Source organism: Podarcis erhardii (genome assembly GCF_964252035.2).
Source record: "Podarcis erhardii genome assembly, chromosome: 16".
NCBI lineage: Eukaryota > Metazoa > Chordata > Lepidosauria > Squamata > Lacertidae > Podarcis > Podarcis erhardii.
In genome coordinates, this window is record NC_138514.1 from 17,139,700 (window position 1) to 17,158,493 (window position 18,794).

The following is an 18,794-nucleotide window of genomic DNA, read 5'->3' on the forward strand; positions in this document are numbered from 1 at the left end:
ACTGCAGACTCTGTTTTTGAGCCTTCTTGATTTTAATTTGTTTTAAGTCTAGTTTTTTGCAGTTTTAAACCTCTGTCAGGGCTCTTTTACCTTTACATTTTTATGTTTTAAATTATGGTTGCAAGTCTTAGGTGACAATTTTATTGTTTTATCTTTTTGTTGTCCGCTTTGAGGTTTATCTACGTCAAGCGGTATATAAATTTTATTAAATAAATCAATAAATAGACAGACAAATGGTGTGACTCACTATAAGGCAGTTTCCTAGGTTCCTGGTGCTCTTCCCAGATGTTTTGGACTACAGCTCAATTCTGGGTGGGGTGGGGCTGATGGTTGTACTCCAAAACATTTTTAGGGTACCAATATGGTGAAGGTTGACCTAATGAATGAAAGCAACATCTCCAGACACGGAGGCGGTCGTCTGGTTCTTAGCATACTGCCCCTGGGAAGAAGACCTCATTTCCACCTGTCAGCTCCTGCAGGTGCAACGTTGTGTGACCAAAAAACAAAACACAAATCCCTAACAGAATCAGGGCACCCCTTTCTCTGTTTCTCTCCCCTGTCTGTTTCTCTCTCCACCCCTTCGTTTTCAGCAGCCAACTTCTCCAAAAGAGTACAAAGCACATTAAAACATTGCTGTTATCACTGAAAAGATTTGAAAATATACAGAATATGTCCAAAGCGCTTTAATTGCATTTAGATAAGTAAATCTCAATATAGATAATACAAAAATAAAGGCTAAACAATTAGAATTGTCCAAAAGGTTAGATTTGAAGTTGATATTGCTTGAGTGCCTCCTTTAAAAAAACTCGGATTTATGGTCAATGTTTTTCTTTCATTGGCAACAGCTCTCACACTCATTAACCTATTTCCTTTTGAACATCTCTGTGGATCAGAATAGTCCCGAGAACTCCTCTAGAAGGCCTGTTTATTGAGCTGATTTGCTGGCACAAAGCTTACTTAAGAAGTTAGTCTATGGTGTGGTCTTTGCAGAGTATTCTTTCAAATCTGTGGCAAGGTTACGCAGCAATGAGCATTCATCCTGATTTGCTGGTGGGATCTTCCCATTAATAATTTGTTAATCCCACAATTTTCCAATGCATTTCCCTGTAGCTTTCCAAACTTTAAAAGGTCAGTTTTTTAGTGGTTTTTTCTGTACCAAGGAAAGGGCTGTAGATCAATGGTGGGACACCTGCTTTGCATGCAGAAGGTGCCAGGTTCAATCACCATCATCTCTTGGTGGAGCTGAAGCCCTGGAGAGCCACTGTTGGGTCAGTGCAGATAATACTGAGCTACATAGCAATGGTTTGACTTGGTATAAGACAGATTCCTGTGTTTAATCCGCCTTAATTCTGCAAACCTAAATTCACAGATGCACTTCAATCCCTCCCTCAAATATTGACAGCCTGTTGGCACCCCTAGACAGGTTAAGATTAAGTATATTGTCAAAGGTTTTAAGCTCAGAGCATTGTAGAGCAGACTCTTTCTCCTCCGCATCCTGCTATGTGACCACTGGCTAATCTCTATTGACCTGGAACAAAGATGCCATGAAAACCATAGGGGAACTGGACAGGGACTTCTGCCCGGCCCAGTTCAGTAAAATTCTCAGCATCCAGAATGAGCAGGAAGGTGCCTCGATTCTGAAACAAGAATGATGGTCAAAGTCGAACAACAATACTGAAATGCAGTATTATCTCCCTCCCACCAATGAACCCTCTCACAATGCTCTTTTCAATTAAATTAGAAAGGTGAAACACAGAGGAACAGAGAGGCTGTACAGGGTGCTTCCACATGGCAGTTTACTGTGGACTCAGCACTGCCCATGCATGCAAGTTTTGCGCAGCACCCTCCCAATGCCACCCTCATCAAAATTCCATTTGATATCCTCACTTGCCCCAAATTTGAACCAGACCTTGCCCGGGTTATTTCACTTATCGGATATTCCACAGAAATGGTAAATTCAGATTAAATGGGAGAAAACTCTATGGGATTGGCATTTTGATGAGGAGGACGTCACATGGTTGCATGCAGGAACAGCACCAAATCCACACACTGAACTGTTGTGTGGAAGCACCCACAAAGTTCTTGCATTTCAAAGCAGAACACAGGATCCTTCTGTACACACCAGTGTTCACTAGAGATCATTGTTATTGTTGTTGTTCTTTATATTGTATTTTCCTGGTCCTAAAATTAATGTTCAGACAGTGGCCATTTATATAGGCAACGAAGACCAAATTACCTGCTTGGCTGTGAGCACAACGGACAGAATAATTCCACGATCTTCTGCAGGAGAGTTAGGTTCTGGCACAAACACTGGCTCAGAAGGATACATTCCATCCTGTCGCCAAATCTTGCAGGCAAAAACAAGGGGACAAAACAGGCTCCTTATTGTGGGTTTTAAGAGCCAGCTCTCGCCCACCCTGAAATTAACTGTGTCGCATCCTTTTACCTTCATCTCCTTGGTCTTTATGTCAGTCTTAATCAGTGAGTCACCAACCATATGCCCAAAGCCACAACCATAGAAGTAACGATATTTCTTCGTATTGTAATAAGAATAGTTAATCTGGGGGAATTCAAGACCGCCTGCTTCCTTGAGGTTCTCATTATGTAGACTTTCATATGTGCACCAGATCTGGAAAAGGAATCGACACATTATAGGTACATTGGCAGTTGCCTTATACTAGGTAAGCCTGTTTCTCCATCTAGCCAGTGAGAGCCAGTGAGGTGTAGTGGTTAAGAGCGGTAGTCTCGTAATCTGGAGAACCGGGTTCGTGTCTCTGCTCCTCCACATGCAGCTGCTGGGTGACCTTGGGCTAGTCACACTTCTTTGAAGTCTCTCAGCCCCACTCACCTCACAGAGTGTTTGTTGTGGGGGAGGAAGGGCAAGGAGAATGTTAGCCGCTTTGAGACTCCTTAAAGGGAGTGAAAGGCGGGATATCAAAACCAAACTCTTCTTCTTCTAGCCCAGTATTGCCTTCTCTGGCTGGCAGTAGCTCTTTAGGGCACCAGGTAGTGGTCTTTCCCATGACCTTCTACCTGATTCTTTGGAAATGTCAGTTCCTATATTCACATGCTTGCTAAATTGGAGCCCAGTGTTTACATTTTCTTTTGGCAAGGAGCAGCTTGGTGGCTACAGCACGTAGGAGCAAAAGGGATGTTGGTGGGCAATACCATCATGTGGAGAGTGAGTTCAGCACAATATGGAAATGTCAGGCATAAACGGTAGCCCCTACAGCATCCCTTTGTACAGAGAGTACGTACCTTCCCGTTGGACTCTTTCGTGGCCGTTGCCGATGTGTAGGACAAGGGGCTGAGATTCTGTCCCACAGCTGCACTGGGATCCACAGTGATGGGCAGAACAAAGCGTCGTGGATACGGCCTCGCCACTGAATTGTAGGCCTGCCAAGGAGACAGAATGTCATTGTGAAAGGAAGAACTGGTCCCTTTTGCAGGCCTGGTATGGAGATAGGGAGCAAGAACCAACCAGTAGAGAAATAGAATTCCTTGGCCTCCCAGTTTAGGCTCCTTCTTGGGATAAATTTGGTTCCGTTCTGATTTTAATGCAAACCTGCACTTTCTAAAATAAAATGCAAACCAAAATATAGCTACCCTTTGATATTTGCACTTCTCTGAATTTTATGCTGCGGTTCTCCAACCAAATAATCTGTACAAAATGGATTTAAAGATCGTGAAATGTTAAAGTGCACCATTGGTGATTCAAAGCTTCTTTCTTCTGGAAGCTGGAGATTTCAAGCACCTGTATAACTAGCTGTCAAGTGCAGCTACACATGCTTTGGGCACAGAATGGCATTATATCCAATGCCAGTCCAAATCAGAGTAGACCCATTGAAGTTAATGGACATGACTGTAAGTTCATTAATTTTATGTAGGACTAGCACTGAAGACGACCCACTGGACTGAAATGCTGCACTCCTGACCGCAACCCCACACCCACAACAACAGCACAGCTGTACTTACCATAGTTAATTATGCACTAAACTCCACCTTCACAGCATGTAGTGAGAGGGAAAGGGAATCTTGCTCCAGGAAAAGACATAGCTGGATGCAGCAGGAGCTGTACCTAGGCATTCCTTGCCACTGATACCATCTGCCTACAACAAGCTGCTTACACAATTCCTGAATATGAGAACCACCCACCAACAGTGCCTCCATCTTGCCAGGATTCAGCTTCAGCTTACTGGCCTCCACAACTGCCTCCAAACATTGGCTTTACCTGATCCAGAGCCTCGCCTGCCTTATGGAGGTTTTGCAGCCGGTAAACGTCAAGAGCCCCTCCATCATCTTGACAGCATAGGTCAAGGACGATGCATCCTTGATCTTCAAAGGCATTGATTTGATGGAAAAACAAGAGAGGCTCACTGCAGTACTGCCTGGGCAACACCTGTGCAAGGAACACAAGACATGCCAGTGATGGCATCTCAGGCCCTCAGTGACACCTAGAGAACATTCCACAAAGCATCCCCTCTGAAAATCTTAAGTTATATATTTCAGCGTTGCTGGAAAGGGTTTTGATATAGGGGCAAAAGTAGGAAGTCTGCCAGCCAGCTTCTACTTCATAGCCCACTGCTGCTACAGGAGGTGGCTAAAGTATCGCACTTCACAAAGAGTGAGGGGGCAGGGTTGGGGGGCAATAGTTAGCAATGTCATGAGATGGTGCCTTATAGACCTGAAAACATCAACAACCAGATAGCTACGTATGAGGAATCTGATCTTTCAAGCTCCCCAGCCCATGATTGCAGAGTTTGACCAACATACCAAATTTGTACCAGGTGTGCAGGTTTTGGCGCTCCGGCAAGAATCTGGTTTTGAGAAAGTGAAGTGGCTATCAACTGAATTCATGTTGTTACAACGGAGGCAGACTGCAGAAGCCTTGCAGGAGTTTGAGAATATATGATCCAGGAAGGTGGATCTTTAGTTCCATCTAGTGCAGCTTTCTGCTTCCCCCCAGTTGATAGCCAGAGGCCTCTCAAATCTCATAAGCAGGGCTTGAATACAATGAGATCTTTCCCAGTTGTTTATTCCCAGAAGCTGATATTCAGGGGTACATTTTGAAGAAGTGAAATTCTTCAGGGGTAGGGAACTTCCAGCCTATGGGCTGAATGTGGCCCTCCACATTACTCTATCAGGCCCTCTAGACTTGCCCCAGGCCTTGCACTCCCTGACCCATCACTGCATCTTCCTTGGGTGCTTCTGCCAGGCTGAAATGTGGCCTTGGATACTGTGATACATACAATATCCCTTGTGCATTTGCCCAGGAGGGCAGATGGTTCCCCAAGCTGCAGAACATTCCTCACCCCTTATATACTTGCAGCTGCATTATGAGTACGTGACATGAGCTCATTCCTTCAAAACTCAATAAGTCAGCAGACTTGGCTGCTGGGCAGTTCTTCAGCAGCTAAACCTATTGTAGCAAAAGCCAGGCACTGCCCAGAAAAGAAAAACAAAAAAGGGCCATGAGGCAGTGAACCCAGAAGACGTACCTGCCCAGTGAGCTTGTTCACTACGTGGAAGCGGGTACTGTGTTCAGGCTCCCAGCTGATCGCTTCCAAAAAGGATTTCCCAAGAACCTTGGCTGTGATGAACTTCCAGAGGTTCATTTTGAGTGGCTGCTCAATAAAGATCACATAGTTTTCACTCATTCCTACAAACAGGAGACAACAAGGCTCAGGACAAACGCTTCCAACAACACTTCTAAGCCCCTGCTGCTTTGCTTTCCATCATGGCCACGTCTAACCTTCCTCCTGCTATCTTGACCTTTCCTTGCCGAAGGAGTTTCAAATTGCACCCAGTGCAACCTGGCGTGCTCCAAATGATCTTGGACTACAGATCCCATTAGCCACAGCCAGCATGTGACGTTGTAGTCCGAAAGCACCAGGTTGGGGAAGGCTTCAATATGTAGAGCTTTGAATAAAATATATTTAATCAGAGTATTGATTGCACTATTTCTATAGCACTTCTCACTATACCGCTTGTGATCTGTGCTAAGCAGTCTGCTTAAAACAAAAAAGAATGCCAAAGGTGATCAGTATATTCCTGCAGCTATTAAAAGTTTTTAATAATAGGATAACCTCCCCATTTCTTTATGGAGCTGCTTTTTGGATTAGAGGAGTGCGGTCTAGTTAAATATTGTCCAAATTAAATTCCTACAGATCCCAAGATGTGTTCCTAATGAAGCTGCACTTTTGGAAACAGGACAGTGCTCTTCTGAAATAAGAGCATGGTTGCCAACCTTAAACCTTTGGCTTAAGAACTTTTTAAAAATGGAAACAGGACTGTTAGCACATTTACCTGGGAGCACCTTTTGCAGTGCTTAGACAAAGCTTGTTGTCCTCCAAGCTGTCTGTGTTAGGCTCTCACCCTTCCTCCTCCTCCATATGGGACATGACAGGAGATAGAATCTGTAGAGCATGTCCTATTTTATAATTTCAGTGCTGGAGTTTGGCAGCATACGATTGGCCCTTTAGTAACCAAATCTCCAGAAAGGTCAGTAAAGTTATAAGTTAAATAAGTTAAATATCCCATGGAAGATAAAAACCCAAGGGTATCCCTATCCTGATGGTGACTAAATTGCTATGTATTTTTCGCTCTATAAGACGCACCAGACCACAAGACGCACCTAGTTTTTGGAGGAGGAAAACAAACAAACAAATATTCTGTGATAGCTGTGTAGCCTGCATTCGCTCCATAAGACGCACACACATTTCCCCTTACTTTTCAGGAGGGGAAAAGTGAGTCTTATAGAGCAAAAAATACGGTAATATCAGTGAGAACAATAGGATTCCTCAACATCTGAAACTGGAAGGACTATCTCCAGGGACCAGTCCAAGATAACTGTAGCTCTAACTGGTAATCTTTATGCTACACTTTTGAATCTGTTGTGCTCTGAGATTCCGGTGCACTTCTGTTCTTTTCAGTCTATTGGCTGTGTTAAAGTGATTTGATGAATTTCTATTCCAACCCACTGACTAGGCTTTTGTTTCGTCTGGCTTTGACTCAGAGATGTTCCATCCTTGCAACATCGACTATGGGTACATCTGCTCCACTTAAAAGGAGGACTGGCAACTCTCACCAAAGCTGTGGTAATAGGAAGGTTTCATCTTATCCTCTGGCTCAATAGAACACAGCACTTTTGCACCCTGCAGGCTAGAGTCATCGGAGCCCGACGTCTGTGGGGGGACACAGATGATGTTATAGTTGGAGCCTGGAAGAGAGAAAATGCAATTACTATTTTTTATGATTATTAGCTGCCCATCTGACTGGGTTGCCCCAGCCATCCTGGGTGGCTCCCAGTAGTCGTAGTACAGTGGTGCCTCGCAAGACGGAAAACTCGCTAGATGAAAGAGTTTTCCGTTTTGGAGGTGCTTCGCAAAATGAATTTCCTATTGGCTTGCTTAGCAAGACGAAAATGTCTTGCAAGTTCCTGCGGGGTTTTTTTCTCCCCCCCCCCTTTTTCTAAGCCGCTTATCCGCTTATCCGCTAAGCTGATAAGCCGCTAAAAGCTGCTAAAAGCCGCTAAGCCGCTAATAGCGCTAATCCGCTAAGCTGTCAATGGGCTTGCTTCGCAAGACGAAAAAACCGCTAGACGAAGAGAATCGCGGAACGGATTCTTTTCGTCTTGTGAGGCACCACTGTAGTAGTTATTATGATTATGATTTATTACTTATACCCCGCCCATCTGGCCAGGCCTCCCTAGCCACACTGGGTGGCTTCCAACAGAATATTAAAAGCACAATAAAACATCAACCATTAAAACCTTCATTATACAAGGCTGCCTTATGATGTCTTCTAAAAGCCAGATAGTTGTTTATTTCCTTGACATCTGATGGGAGGGCGTTCCACAGGGTGGGCACCACTACCGAGAAGTCCCTCTGCCTGGTTCCCTGTAACCTCACTTCTCACAGGGAGGGAACCACCAGAAGGCCCTCAGCACTGGACCTCAGTGTCCGGGCTGGACAATGGGGATGGAAACACTCCTTGAAGGATACAGGGCTGAGGCCATTTAGGACTTTAACGGTCAGCACCAACACTTTGAATTGTGCTGAAAACATGACCTGGCCAGCAGTCCAGCTACAGATGGAACTAGACATTGGCTCCATAATTGCTGATGTGGGGTTTTGGAATAAATGCATGACTCAAGACATTCTGATTCATAAGCCTCCATGTTTCCAGTTGAGAATAAGGTCATGCACACTCCATGCCAATGATTTGGATTTAATATAAGAGGGTGGAAGACACAACCTCCAACGCATGGTTGTGAAACGATAAACACATAAAGATTCTGGGCCAGTTCTTGTCTTATTCATGTGACAGAAGCCTCTTATTCATGTCCAAGGGCCACAGGCAGTGTTAGGAACACCAGTGATCTAACCAGAAAGTGCTTGCCAAACTCCCATGCTTTCCATGACATTACAGCAGCTTTCCTGTACGGGGGCCCTTCAGATGTTGACTGCAACAGACGTGCTGGGGCTAACTGGAGTTGTAGTTCAAAACACCTTGAAGGCACCATGTTGAGGAAGGCTGCATTAAAGACTGCAACCACTTCTTGTAGTGATCAGGTGGGATTGCTATGAGGAATTATAAAATATACATCAAGCCATCGTGTCCACGATGAAAGCATTGTGTTGACTGGGTTTGATATATTGATGATAGTTTCTGATTAAATCCCATAAGATTCTACATTCAGGCCCTTTTCATGCCCTTTTGCCTCTACTGCCCATTTCTCCTTGCCTGACAAGTCACGTACACAGCCCAGTTGCTTAGACAGGCAGGCTCCTGGGCCATAAAGATAGTGGGCAGTTTCTTTAATGTAGCTTTTCTTATAATATTAATCTTAGGATGTTAATCTCAGGGCCAGGAAACAGGTTTCACATTAAGGCGATAATGGTCACTGTCCTCCTGGCCATCCTTCTTATCATGTGTACTGATTGTTTATGACCTCCGGAGTTGCTGTATTCGCTCCTTTGTAGTATTCATTCGTTTACCCAAAAGTATGTATGCCTAACTAGTGTTTATAGTTTAACTTTGTCCCCACTTGAGGTTTGTTTAAATGCTCAGAGGAAATCTGATTGGTTCTTACGAACACTCTGTAAAAAGCTCTTTTGTGAATAAAACTACCTGGGCCAGGGGCTGCACACAGAGAGGCACAGAGAGAGACACGATTATACGCACCCTTCCCAGAGTCTTGCTGGTTCAAGCCTCTGTGTGTATTCTTATTAATCAGAGTTCAATCCTTCCTTTACTTTGTGAAGACAATACTTCTCTCCCCATCCCTTTTCCCTTCTGCATGACAAGGATGTCTGCAAACATGGCATGAAGGCTGGCAACATCAACCCGGCTGGCACATGTGGGAATCCCTTGCAGACGACCACAGTGCCTGGAGGCAGGCAGTCAAGTCATGTATCCATAGCAATGACCAGAGGAGAAATGACCTCTGGGAGAAGAGAGAAGCAGAGAGAAGAAACGCCATGGTGCACCTGCAGCGGCACAGCCGGACGCCCTCATCTGCCCCAGCTGCAACAAAACATGTCTCTCCTATATCGGTCTCTACAGCCACAGCAGGCGCTGCAACTGTCCAACAGCTTGACCTCATTCCCAAAGGCACACTCCTTCATTGTCTCCCAACACAGACGGATGCCAACCATGTATTTTTACATTGTAATTCTGAGGAGCCAGCAAGGACTGTTGTTGTTTTTATGGATTTGTAAACTGCCCTGGGAGCAGTTCTAGCTGAAGAACAGAGTAGAAATGCTTTGGATAAATAAATTATTTTGAATAAAAGCAGAAGAGAAGAGAAAATATAATTATCATCTTCCCTGACCACCACCCATCTTCAGCAAATCAAAAGCCCCTTGCCTTTGTCTGCTACCAGATGCACTGGAAAAGGTATTGCTCTCTGACAGTTCCAAACAGAAATCGATTAGACAATTGGCAGTGCGGTCCGACAGAGTGACCAGGCAGACATATAAAGAGCAAGCTGCATCTGCTGCAATTTCTGCATCTAAAACCTTTGTTTATGAAGTGTCTGTCTTGGCAAAAGTAATGCTTGAACAATAATGCAGCAGACATCTGATCCCCCCAAACTGGTGCTGCCTTAGGTACATTCTGAACAAAGTGAAATATGAGTTGCAGGAAAGAATGCAAAACTAGTTCTGCAGACTTCTACATTGCTTTCCAAGTCTGCCCCAAATATTTTATTATATAATGACAGGAGCCTGGCACCTTTCCCTGCTATTCACATGTCCTGACACAGAAGCGAACAGAAGCAAGTGAACAAAGCAACAACACTGAAAGTTCAGCAAATTCACAAAATTGCTGGGAGTAATTGGAGCAAGTTGGCTGCCTAAACTTCAACAACGCAGGGTGCTGAACATTTCTTTCAGGGCTCTCCTCCTGCAGCACTTCTCTTCATTGCAAGCTCGATATTACCAGTTACAATAAATACTCCAAATATTTCAGTTTAGTGCATTCTCTCTGCACTTCACACTCAACTGACTTCACCATCGCTGCCCCGAGCACAGCGACAAGTAGGCTGCAATCACCACCGAAGGCAATAGGAATATGCTTTGCACCATTTCATTTCAATACACACAGCCATATACAGTGCAGAATCAGTTACAGGACTGGAAAAATCAACAGATAAATTCCTGCCAGCTAGTTGTCAAGCTGTTTTGTGCGTTTTAATCAGAGCTGTGAGAAAGTGGAGTGAGGAATCTTTCATCAAAGTAAGATTATAAGAAGAGGGGATCTGCCAATGTTTGCCTTGAATGTTGCTATGGCCTGTCTCTTAGCAGCCCTTATCCAAGAGTCACAAGTGTGATATATTTTTTGTTGTGTATTGAGTCAAAGGATTTTATATCTGTATTATTATTGTCTGTATTTGCATTAGGGTAAAGTAACTGCCTTTTGGTTCCAGAGGGTACAGCTACTATTGGTTCATTTAAGCTGCTGCATTTGGATCCTCTGTCTTATTGGTTGCCTCCAAAAGGCAGGACTGTGATTGCCTGATATTGTTCCCTCCAAAATGTATCCTTTCTAACTAGTTCCCTGTCCCTATAAATGTAGCTCTCCCCTCCTCAAGTTTCAGTCTTGTTGCATTAATAAAGAAGTGTTACTAGAGAACTGTCTCCAGCATATTATGTCAAGGTAGCTGAAATCACAAACCCCACGTCACATTTTTCATCAGGGGAGCTAACATCTTTCTGAAGATGAGCAAATATTTTGATGCACAAAGGGCAATATTGCTGTGATTACGTGTGTCAGAAAAATAAATTAATGATGTTGCCATGAGGGCGGGGTAGACTTTACATATTATCTTTTTATAAACGTGTACCCCCCCCCCCAAAAAAAAGAGTAGCTGTGTTATCTACTGTTGCAGAAAAAACAATAATTAATGTGGGAAAAGGCTTTTCCTGAAGCGTGGAACAGTCATTTTAGGGGATATTAATTACGGGATATCTGTAAAATATGTTTTATTCTTTTTTTAGAGTTTGTTTTGTTGTACACTGCTTTGATGGCCTCAGGCTATAAAGTGGTCTATAAATCTGTAAAGAAAATATACCAGAGGCAGTGCATGCAATCCAGGGATTCTAACTCTGTCTCTAACTTGTGGAGCAAGCTTCTGGTATCTTTGGAAGTTGCAGGAGAAGCTCTCCCATAGGCCACAGTGGCCTACTAGGTATATACTTTATAAGAAATAAGGCAGCCTCTCAGGGAATCTGGTCCTGAGCTGTATATATTAGTACCAACACTTTGAACCTGGTCCAGTAGTGAATGGAGTCCATCCCTAGCATAGAAACATCACAATCTCATACAAATGTCGTGATTCTCCTAAAAGTCAGACAAATCAGCCTCATCTGATCCATACAATCTCACCATGTTTTCCATACGAGTTGCCCATGTTATACGCAGTCCCGTCCGGGTCATAGTGTGGGTGGGCAGTTGCTCCATTCACTGCAATGTACTTTGTCCAATCCACCTGTAAATGCAAATATATATATATATATTCCCTTTCAGGGTCTAGGTGGAAGCGATTCATTTATAAATATTTCTCCAGCCCTGGTATAAGCTAGACAACATGGCCCTCTGCCTTTGCAACTACAGGTAGTTGTGAACGGCACTCATTGGCTACCTCTGCTAATCAGATTTCAGTAAACAGACCCTTTTGACTTCTTCGCAGGTGCATTCGTCAGAGTGCGCATGCTACAGTTTCATACACACATGCAGAAGATTGGGGTGGGAAAGAGCTGGTAATCTGCAGGGTTAGAGAATGGACTCTACCATTTCAAGGGGGGTTTTCATTTCTGGATGGTCCTTTTTCTTCTTCTTCAAAATAGCCATGCCAATAGAAAACATGAACAGTGGGGGTGGGGATTGTGCTAGAAACTGTCTTTGCTAACTTGGTACTCTCCAGATGTTTTGGACCCCCATCCAATGAGAGCTGCAGTACAAACGACCTGAGGGGAAATGGCTGCACTAGAAGGTTTCTACCTGTGGGGCTACCTTTCTACTTTCATTGAGTTTGGAGGGAAATATTCAAAAATGGGATCTCTCACCTGCAAACTGAAGCATTCTACCACTCCAGGTCTCATGTTATTCCCATCTCTGCCATATCTGCAGACCAGACCAGGTCTGAGTCTCAAAACAGCAAGTCTCATCCAAGGTGACCTACCCTTCAATACGGCTTATTTACAGAGACTTAACCAACACCTGGGATGTAGGTGGCGCTGTGGGTTAAACCACAGAGCCTAGGACTGGCTGATCAAAAGATCGGCAGTTTGAATCCCCGCGACTGGGTGAGCTCCCGTTGCTCGGTCCCTGCTCCTGCCAACCTAGCAGTTCGAAAGCATGTCAAAGTACAAGTAGATAAATAGGTACCACTCTGGCAGGAAGGTAAACGGCGTTTCCGTGCGCTGCTCTGGTTTGCCAGAAGCGGCTTAGTCATGCTGGCCACATGACCCGGAAGCTGTACGCCGGCTCCCTCGGCCAATAAAGCGAGATGAGCGCCACAACCCCAGAGTCAGTCACAACTGGACCTAATGGTCAGGGGTCCCTTTACCTTTAACTAACAGCTATGCAGCTTTAATCTCACCCTGCAAGTGCTGTGATCCAGCTTCCTCCTCCTGTGACCTTAACTCTATTCCTCTATTCCTTCACCTTCTAAGAGCATCAGGTAGCCGTCCTGGATTCCTGGGAGACCCCAGAGAGCCACTCTGAGTCAGACTGAACCAAACTGGCCTTGATAGACAAACAGTCTGACCTGATTCAGGTTCCTTTACCTTCTCCTTTGTTTCAAGGGTTTCCGGATCAACCTTACGCATTAAGTTGGTTTCTGTGCTGACGTAATAGTCGCCTTTGTAGACCACGTAGTTCACATTGCAGTTGTCCGTCATTTCTGGAACAAAAACCCCAGGTTGGTTTGTGGGTGTGCTACAAAACACTTGGGATCATTGGAGTTGCATGGACGCTTTTAAACCGATATTGAGTGCCAGAAACTAACAGTAGCAGCAGAGAAAACATGTTCTTCACTTTATTTTCAACTTTCTTGGGCACATGAAACTAACCACAATTACTTTGAATTTCTGCTTAACCCTCAAGAAAGAAGGGCTTTTTCACTGGACAGGTTTAATTCAAATCCATCAAACCTCCTTTGGGGAAGGTTCTCAGGCAGGGTGGAAGGAGAAAGAACTTGCCCATATGAAGACCACCTGGTGGAAACCCTTACACATATGGTTCTTAATTGTAAACTATATGCTGATCTCCATCAGCAATTTCTAGATCAACTCTGCATCCCCAAAAAGAAATCAGAGTTGGATGTCATACATTTTCTATTACTGGGGAATGATCAGGAGCTCACCAAGTTAGTGGCTAAATATCTCTATGTGGTTTTTTTGTCGTCAAAATACACTGCAGACGTCTTATCTCCCTGGAGACCTAGACATGTGACGATATACTGCTCTGCCTCCTTTCTTTTAGCAAATGTTTTGTGCCACTGGGGAAGTGGTAATTCTGTATTGATTTGTTTTGGATGTTTGGATGTGATGTTTGATGATGGTGGCGGTGGCTTTTAAGCCAGTGGTTTTCAACCAGTGTGCCGTGGCACCCTGGGTTCCTTGAATGATGGTCTCTGCTCCTCTTTCCTTCCCTCCCTCCTGTGATGCCCTCTTGCGTCTCTGCCTCCCAAAGGCTTGCACAGCTGTTTATTGCATCAGCCCTGGCTATAAGCTCTGCAGGTGAATGGTGCCTCTGGGAGCAGTTGCAGAGAGGACTCCCAAGGAGAGGGGAGAGGCAAGGAGGCTGAGGGAACACTCCACAAGGGATGTTTGAGACTGTCAGCTCTGCAGGCAAGGGGTGACATAACTGGGCTCCTGAGCCCCACAGGGGTGCCACAGAAAGAACGTAGTTGGTCAAGGGAGCCGTGGACTCAAAAAGGTTAATGTACAAATGTGCTGGAAATGAAAAGAAAATGAGGGTACTTTTTAATCATATGTGGTGGTATGTAAGATGACAAAAGACTTCTGGGAAATTACATATAATGAACTGGGGGGGGGTGTTGAAAATATGTTTCCTAAGAAATGAGAAGCTTTTCTTTTAGGTATTATAGGACCAGAGATCCTGAAGGACCAGACGAAACTGTTTATTTACGTGAGCACAGCTGCACAGACTCTCTTAGCTCAGAAATGGAAAGATGGTACACCTCCAACCAAAGAAGAGTGGCAAACAAAATGGATGAACTATTCTGAGATGGAAAAAACTTACAGGAAGAAACCAGGAAGAGGGGGTCTTTAATAAAGAATGGGGAAAGTTTATAATTTATTTGAAAAGCTATTGTAAACAACCACATACATTGGTAGGACTGACAGGAAACTTGTAGTAAAGATTTAAACTATGGATTGGCAAAGGATTTATAAAATTAGAGTTATGATAGAGATGCAGAGGGGGAAATCATTACATTAAGATCCGCAATGAGCGTGGGGAGGGATGTCAGAAGGGACTATATGTTTATGTTTTTAATTCATTTGTTTATGTAAAATAGAAAATGAAAAAATAAAATTTTTATATATATATAAAGAAAACCTCTGTTTTCCTTGTCAAAATTGTTTGTGCCTCCAGGAGTCACAAATGAAAGTGGGGGACAGGGTGGGGAGACACACACAAGTGGTGGCAACCTGCCTTACTGTGGCAAGTGGCCTGAAAAAGAGAATCACTTTGACTGTTTTTGATATGAGCCAATGAAATGGTCCCTTCCTCTTGGCTCATTCTCTTGGATTACTGTCAACACTGTGAAAGCTGAGCTCATTGCAACTGAATGAAATACACTGCGGAGTCTCAGTAGAACTGATTCAGAGGAACCTGAGACATCCAGGCAGCTATAGAGGCCCTACGGGGGCAGGGGGTAAAAAAAGGCACCAAAGATTCTAAGATAAGGTTACCAGATGTCCCCATACAAAATCCACTGAAGTTGAAAAGTGTCCCCGGATTCATTGAAAAACATCTGGTAACCTTATTGTAAGAGGTGTCTCCTCTTGGCATTCTTAGTGCTAAAGAAAGGATTTTAGCGATGTTCGAGAAAGGCTGAGCAAGCCTGTGAAAGTTGGAACAAGAACTGTGGGAGCTTGGGAAGGAAACAGAACCATGCAAATGAGATGAAGCAAGAAGGTGCTTATCTTAATCTCCAGGTGGGAGGGTGGAGCAACAGAAAGCTTTTTGTGTGGTGGGATCAAAGAAGGTAAAAGATGTATCAAAGCGTTGGGGGAAAGTGCTAAAATATATTCTTTGCTTGCTTATTCTGTAAGGTTAGTCTGCGTTGCATTGCAAGGCTTAATAAACTTTTTTTGACACTTACTTGGCACTTCAAACCTTGACATGAAGCGCTCAAAAATGGACTTGCAAGGGTCAGGCATAGCTAAGGTTCCAAACTCAGATACCATGATCCGGTTGTTCCGGCTGTTAGCTGTGTAGGAATCGCTCCTTAGGAACTTGCTGCTGTACTTCACAACTCCATCCTCAATGTCAAACTGGTGCATCAGAGACATGCCATCAAACCAGTGGTTATACCTTCCATTGGAGAAGAGAAATCTAATCAGCGGGGGGGGGGGGGGAATAGGAGTACAGGGTGCTGATTTCACCCATTTCCCCTTTTCAGCTCCTGCCTACTTTAGGCATCCAAGGCAGAGGCCCTTCTTGGTATTGGCGCCCACCCTGTGGAATGCCCTCCCACCAGATGTCAAGGAAATAAACAACTATCTGACTTTTAGAAGACATCTGAAGGCAGCCCTGTTTAAGGAAGTTTTTAGTGTTTGATGTTTTATTGTGTTTTTAATATTCTGTTGGAATCCACCCAGCTTGGCTAGGGAGGCCTGGCCAGATGGGTGGGGTATAAGTAATAAATTTTTATTATTATTATTACTCCTACTCCTACTACCTACTTAGATCCTCACTGATGATAAAATGTGCACATGCAATTCTGCCCATGTAAAATGCACATACCGTAATTTTCGCTCCATAACACGCAGTTTTTTCCTCCTAGAAAGTAAGGGGAAATGTCTGTGCGTGTTGTGGAGCGAATGCCTACGGATGGCAGGGGAATGAATGAATGAAATTTATTTACGGCTATTAGCCCATAAAATATGTACAAACATAAAAGCACAGAAGCATAAAAACCAATACATCTAACGACAGGAGAGGAACACCACGATGCAAGGGTGGGACACTGAGCAGATGGCAGGGGAATCTGCAGTTGTGAGCAGTCTGTGGCTCGCTTTGAAACAGCAAAGCGGTTGTAAGCGGCTCCTGTCAGCGAGCCTAGCCGGGGAGGAGGGAGAGAAGCAGAGCGGGGTTGGCTGCTTTAAAACAACCCCGTGTTCTCTGTCCCTGCCTGCAGTTTTTTTCTGTCTGATTTTGGATTAGCCACTGTAGGGGCTGTGTGTGTGTGTGCTTGAGCTATCGTTCTCCTCCTCCTGCTTCCTGTTCACTCTCCCAGCATCCCTGCGCTCTCCTGCGACTTTAGGATTGATGCTGTGTGTGTGTGTGGGATCGTTCTCCTTCTCTTGCTTCCCGTTCACTCTCCCAGCGCCCCTGCGCTCTCCTGCGACTTTAGGATTGATACTCTGTGTCTGTGTGTGTGTGAGGGATCGCTCTCCTTCTCTTGCTTCCCGTTCACTCTCCCAGCGCCCCTGCAACTTCCAGCGCCCCTGCGACTTTAGGATTGATACTGTGTGGGGGGGGGATTGTTCTCCTTCTCTTGCTTCCCGTTCACTCCCCCAGCGCCCCTGCGACTTCCAGCGCCCCTGCGACTTTAGGGCGACTTTAGCATGGATCCACATGGATCCTCAGGATTTTTGCATTGGGCTACCCCAAACTCACCGTCAGATCACATGTCTGTGGCCACAGCATGAACCACAAAAATCATACATCCACTGTTTCATTTAGAATATTTTTTTCTTGTTTTCCTCCTCTAAAAACTACGTGCGTGTTATGGTCTGGTGCGTGTTATAGAGCGAAAAATACGGTATATACCAAAGTAACAGCAACAAGATCAGGTACAAGCTGATTTCTGGGGGCAGGGGGAAAGGGGATTGATGAGGGCACACGGGTGTGTTATTTCCTCTTTTCCTTCTCAGCCAGGTAATAAAGGGAGGGGAAAACAAACCTCCCAAACTTGGGAAAGCACTTGTTTGATTGAATTTATGTAAACTTCACACAGAGTGGGGAGGAAATTCAAAACCGATGAATGCAAATCTCAAAGGACTGTAACGTTTTTCTTAAAAACTTCCCTTTAGATGAGGGAAACAAGAAATGTTTATTAATAAAGAATCTATCTCCAGGATACTGATTTGCCTGTTAATCCTGCCACCGCTAAACAGATGGGGGTGGACAGAATTCTCGAATCCCTAAGAACAAACCTTGCCAGCTGTGAACAACATGGTTCTTGTACAGTGGTACCTCGGGTTAAGTACTTAATTCGTTCCGGAGGTCCGTACTTAACCTGAAACTGTTCTTAACCTGAATCACCACTTTAGCTAATGAGGCCTCCCGCTACTGCCACGCCACCAGAGCACAATTTCTGTTCTCATCCTGAAGCAAAGTTCTTAACCCGAGGTAATATTTCTGGGTTAGCGGAGTCTGTAAGCTGAAGCGTATGTAAGCTGAAGCGTATGTAACCTGAAGCGTATGTAACCCGAGGTACCACTGTATTGTCTTTCTGGAGACACAATTGACAGAACAACCTACGTATGAAAGAGCATATCCCTGTGTGGCTTGTAACTTTTCTGGGTGGCTTCGACGGCCTGATCCATAAAGAGATGCAGGTTTTTTTATCTCTGATGTTTAGAATCCCTTGCAGGGCACAGCCACAGCAAACCAAGCAGGCCTTACTTGTCTTTTCCAAACTCAAACTTCCCTGGGCCAACCCTCAGCAGCTTCCCCTTCAGCCAGGTGGGGACGTGCCCCTCGATCTTCGTAGGAATAGCTTGAGATGTCTCTTCTACGCTGCAGAAAAATGGCGAGATGCATTCCAAGCCCCTCCGGTTGCTGAAGGAGACCTGCTGCTGTTTCTGGGTCAATAGGAGACTTGGTACCACTGAGGAGACAAAAGCAAGAAATTAGCAGACCTAAAAGGAATACGGGCACCCACCAACTTACCTGGAGGTTGCATTCCAGGCTCCCGTGCGCATAAGTGAAATCGTGTAGGCTGCAACCTATGGAGTCACAAGAGCATGTGATATACTGTAATACTTGGGTAAAGCAATGCATTTTCCCAGAAAAACTAAATAATGAGT

General features: G+C 44.5%; 1 protein-coding gene across 3 annotated transcripts in view; it reads right to left on the minus strand.

Moving 5' to 3' along the window:
- Window positions 1-668: 668 nt before the first annotated feature.
- BCO2 (beta-carotene oxygenase 2) overlaps window positions 669-18,794 on the minus strand; it is a 71,558-nt gene continuing 53,432 nt past the window's right edge. For all 3 annotated transcript variants that reach the window (XM_081844404.1, XM_081844406.1, XM_081844405.1), the window contains 11 exons: window positions 18,391-18,595; window positions 15,860-16,071; window positions 13,293-13,408; window positions 11,890-11,992; window positions 7,088-7,219; window positions 5,499-5,659; window positions 4,232-4,399; window positions 3,259-3,396; window positions 2,447-2,629; window positions 2,237-2,347; window positions 669-1,637 (listed from right to left, as the gene is read on the minus strand). In XM_081844404.1, coding sequence (XP_081700530.1) covers window positions 1,521-1,637; window positions 2,237-2,347; window positions 2,447-2,629; window positions 3,259-3,396; window positions 4,232-4,399; window positions 5,499-5,659; window positions 7,088-7,219; window positions 11,890-11,992; window positions 13,293-13,408; window positions 15,860-16,071; window positions 18,391-18,595 — 1,646 coding nt within the window. In that variant the 3' untranslated portion in view covers window positions 669-1,520. The remainder of the gene's footprint in view (window positions 1,638-2,236; window positions 2,348-2,446; window positions 2,630-3,258; window positions 3,397-4,231; window positions 4,400-5,498; window positions 5,660-7,087; window positions 7,220-11,889; window positions 11,993-13,292; window positions 13,409-15,859; window positions 16,072-18,390; window positions 18,596-18,794) is intronic.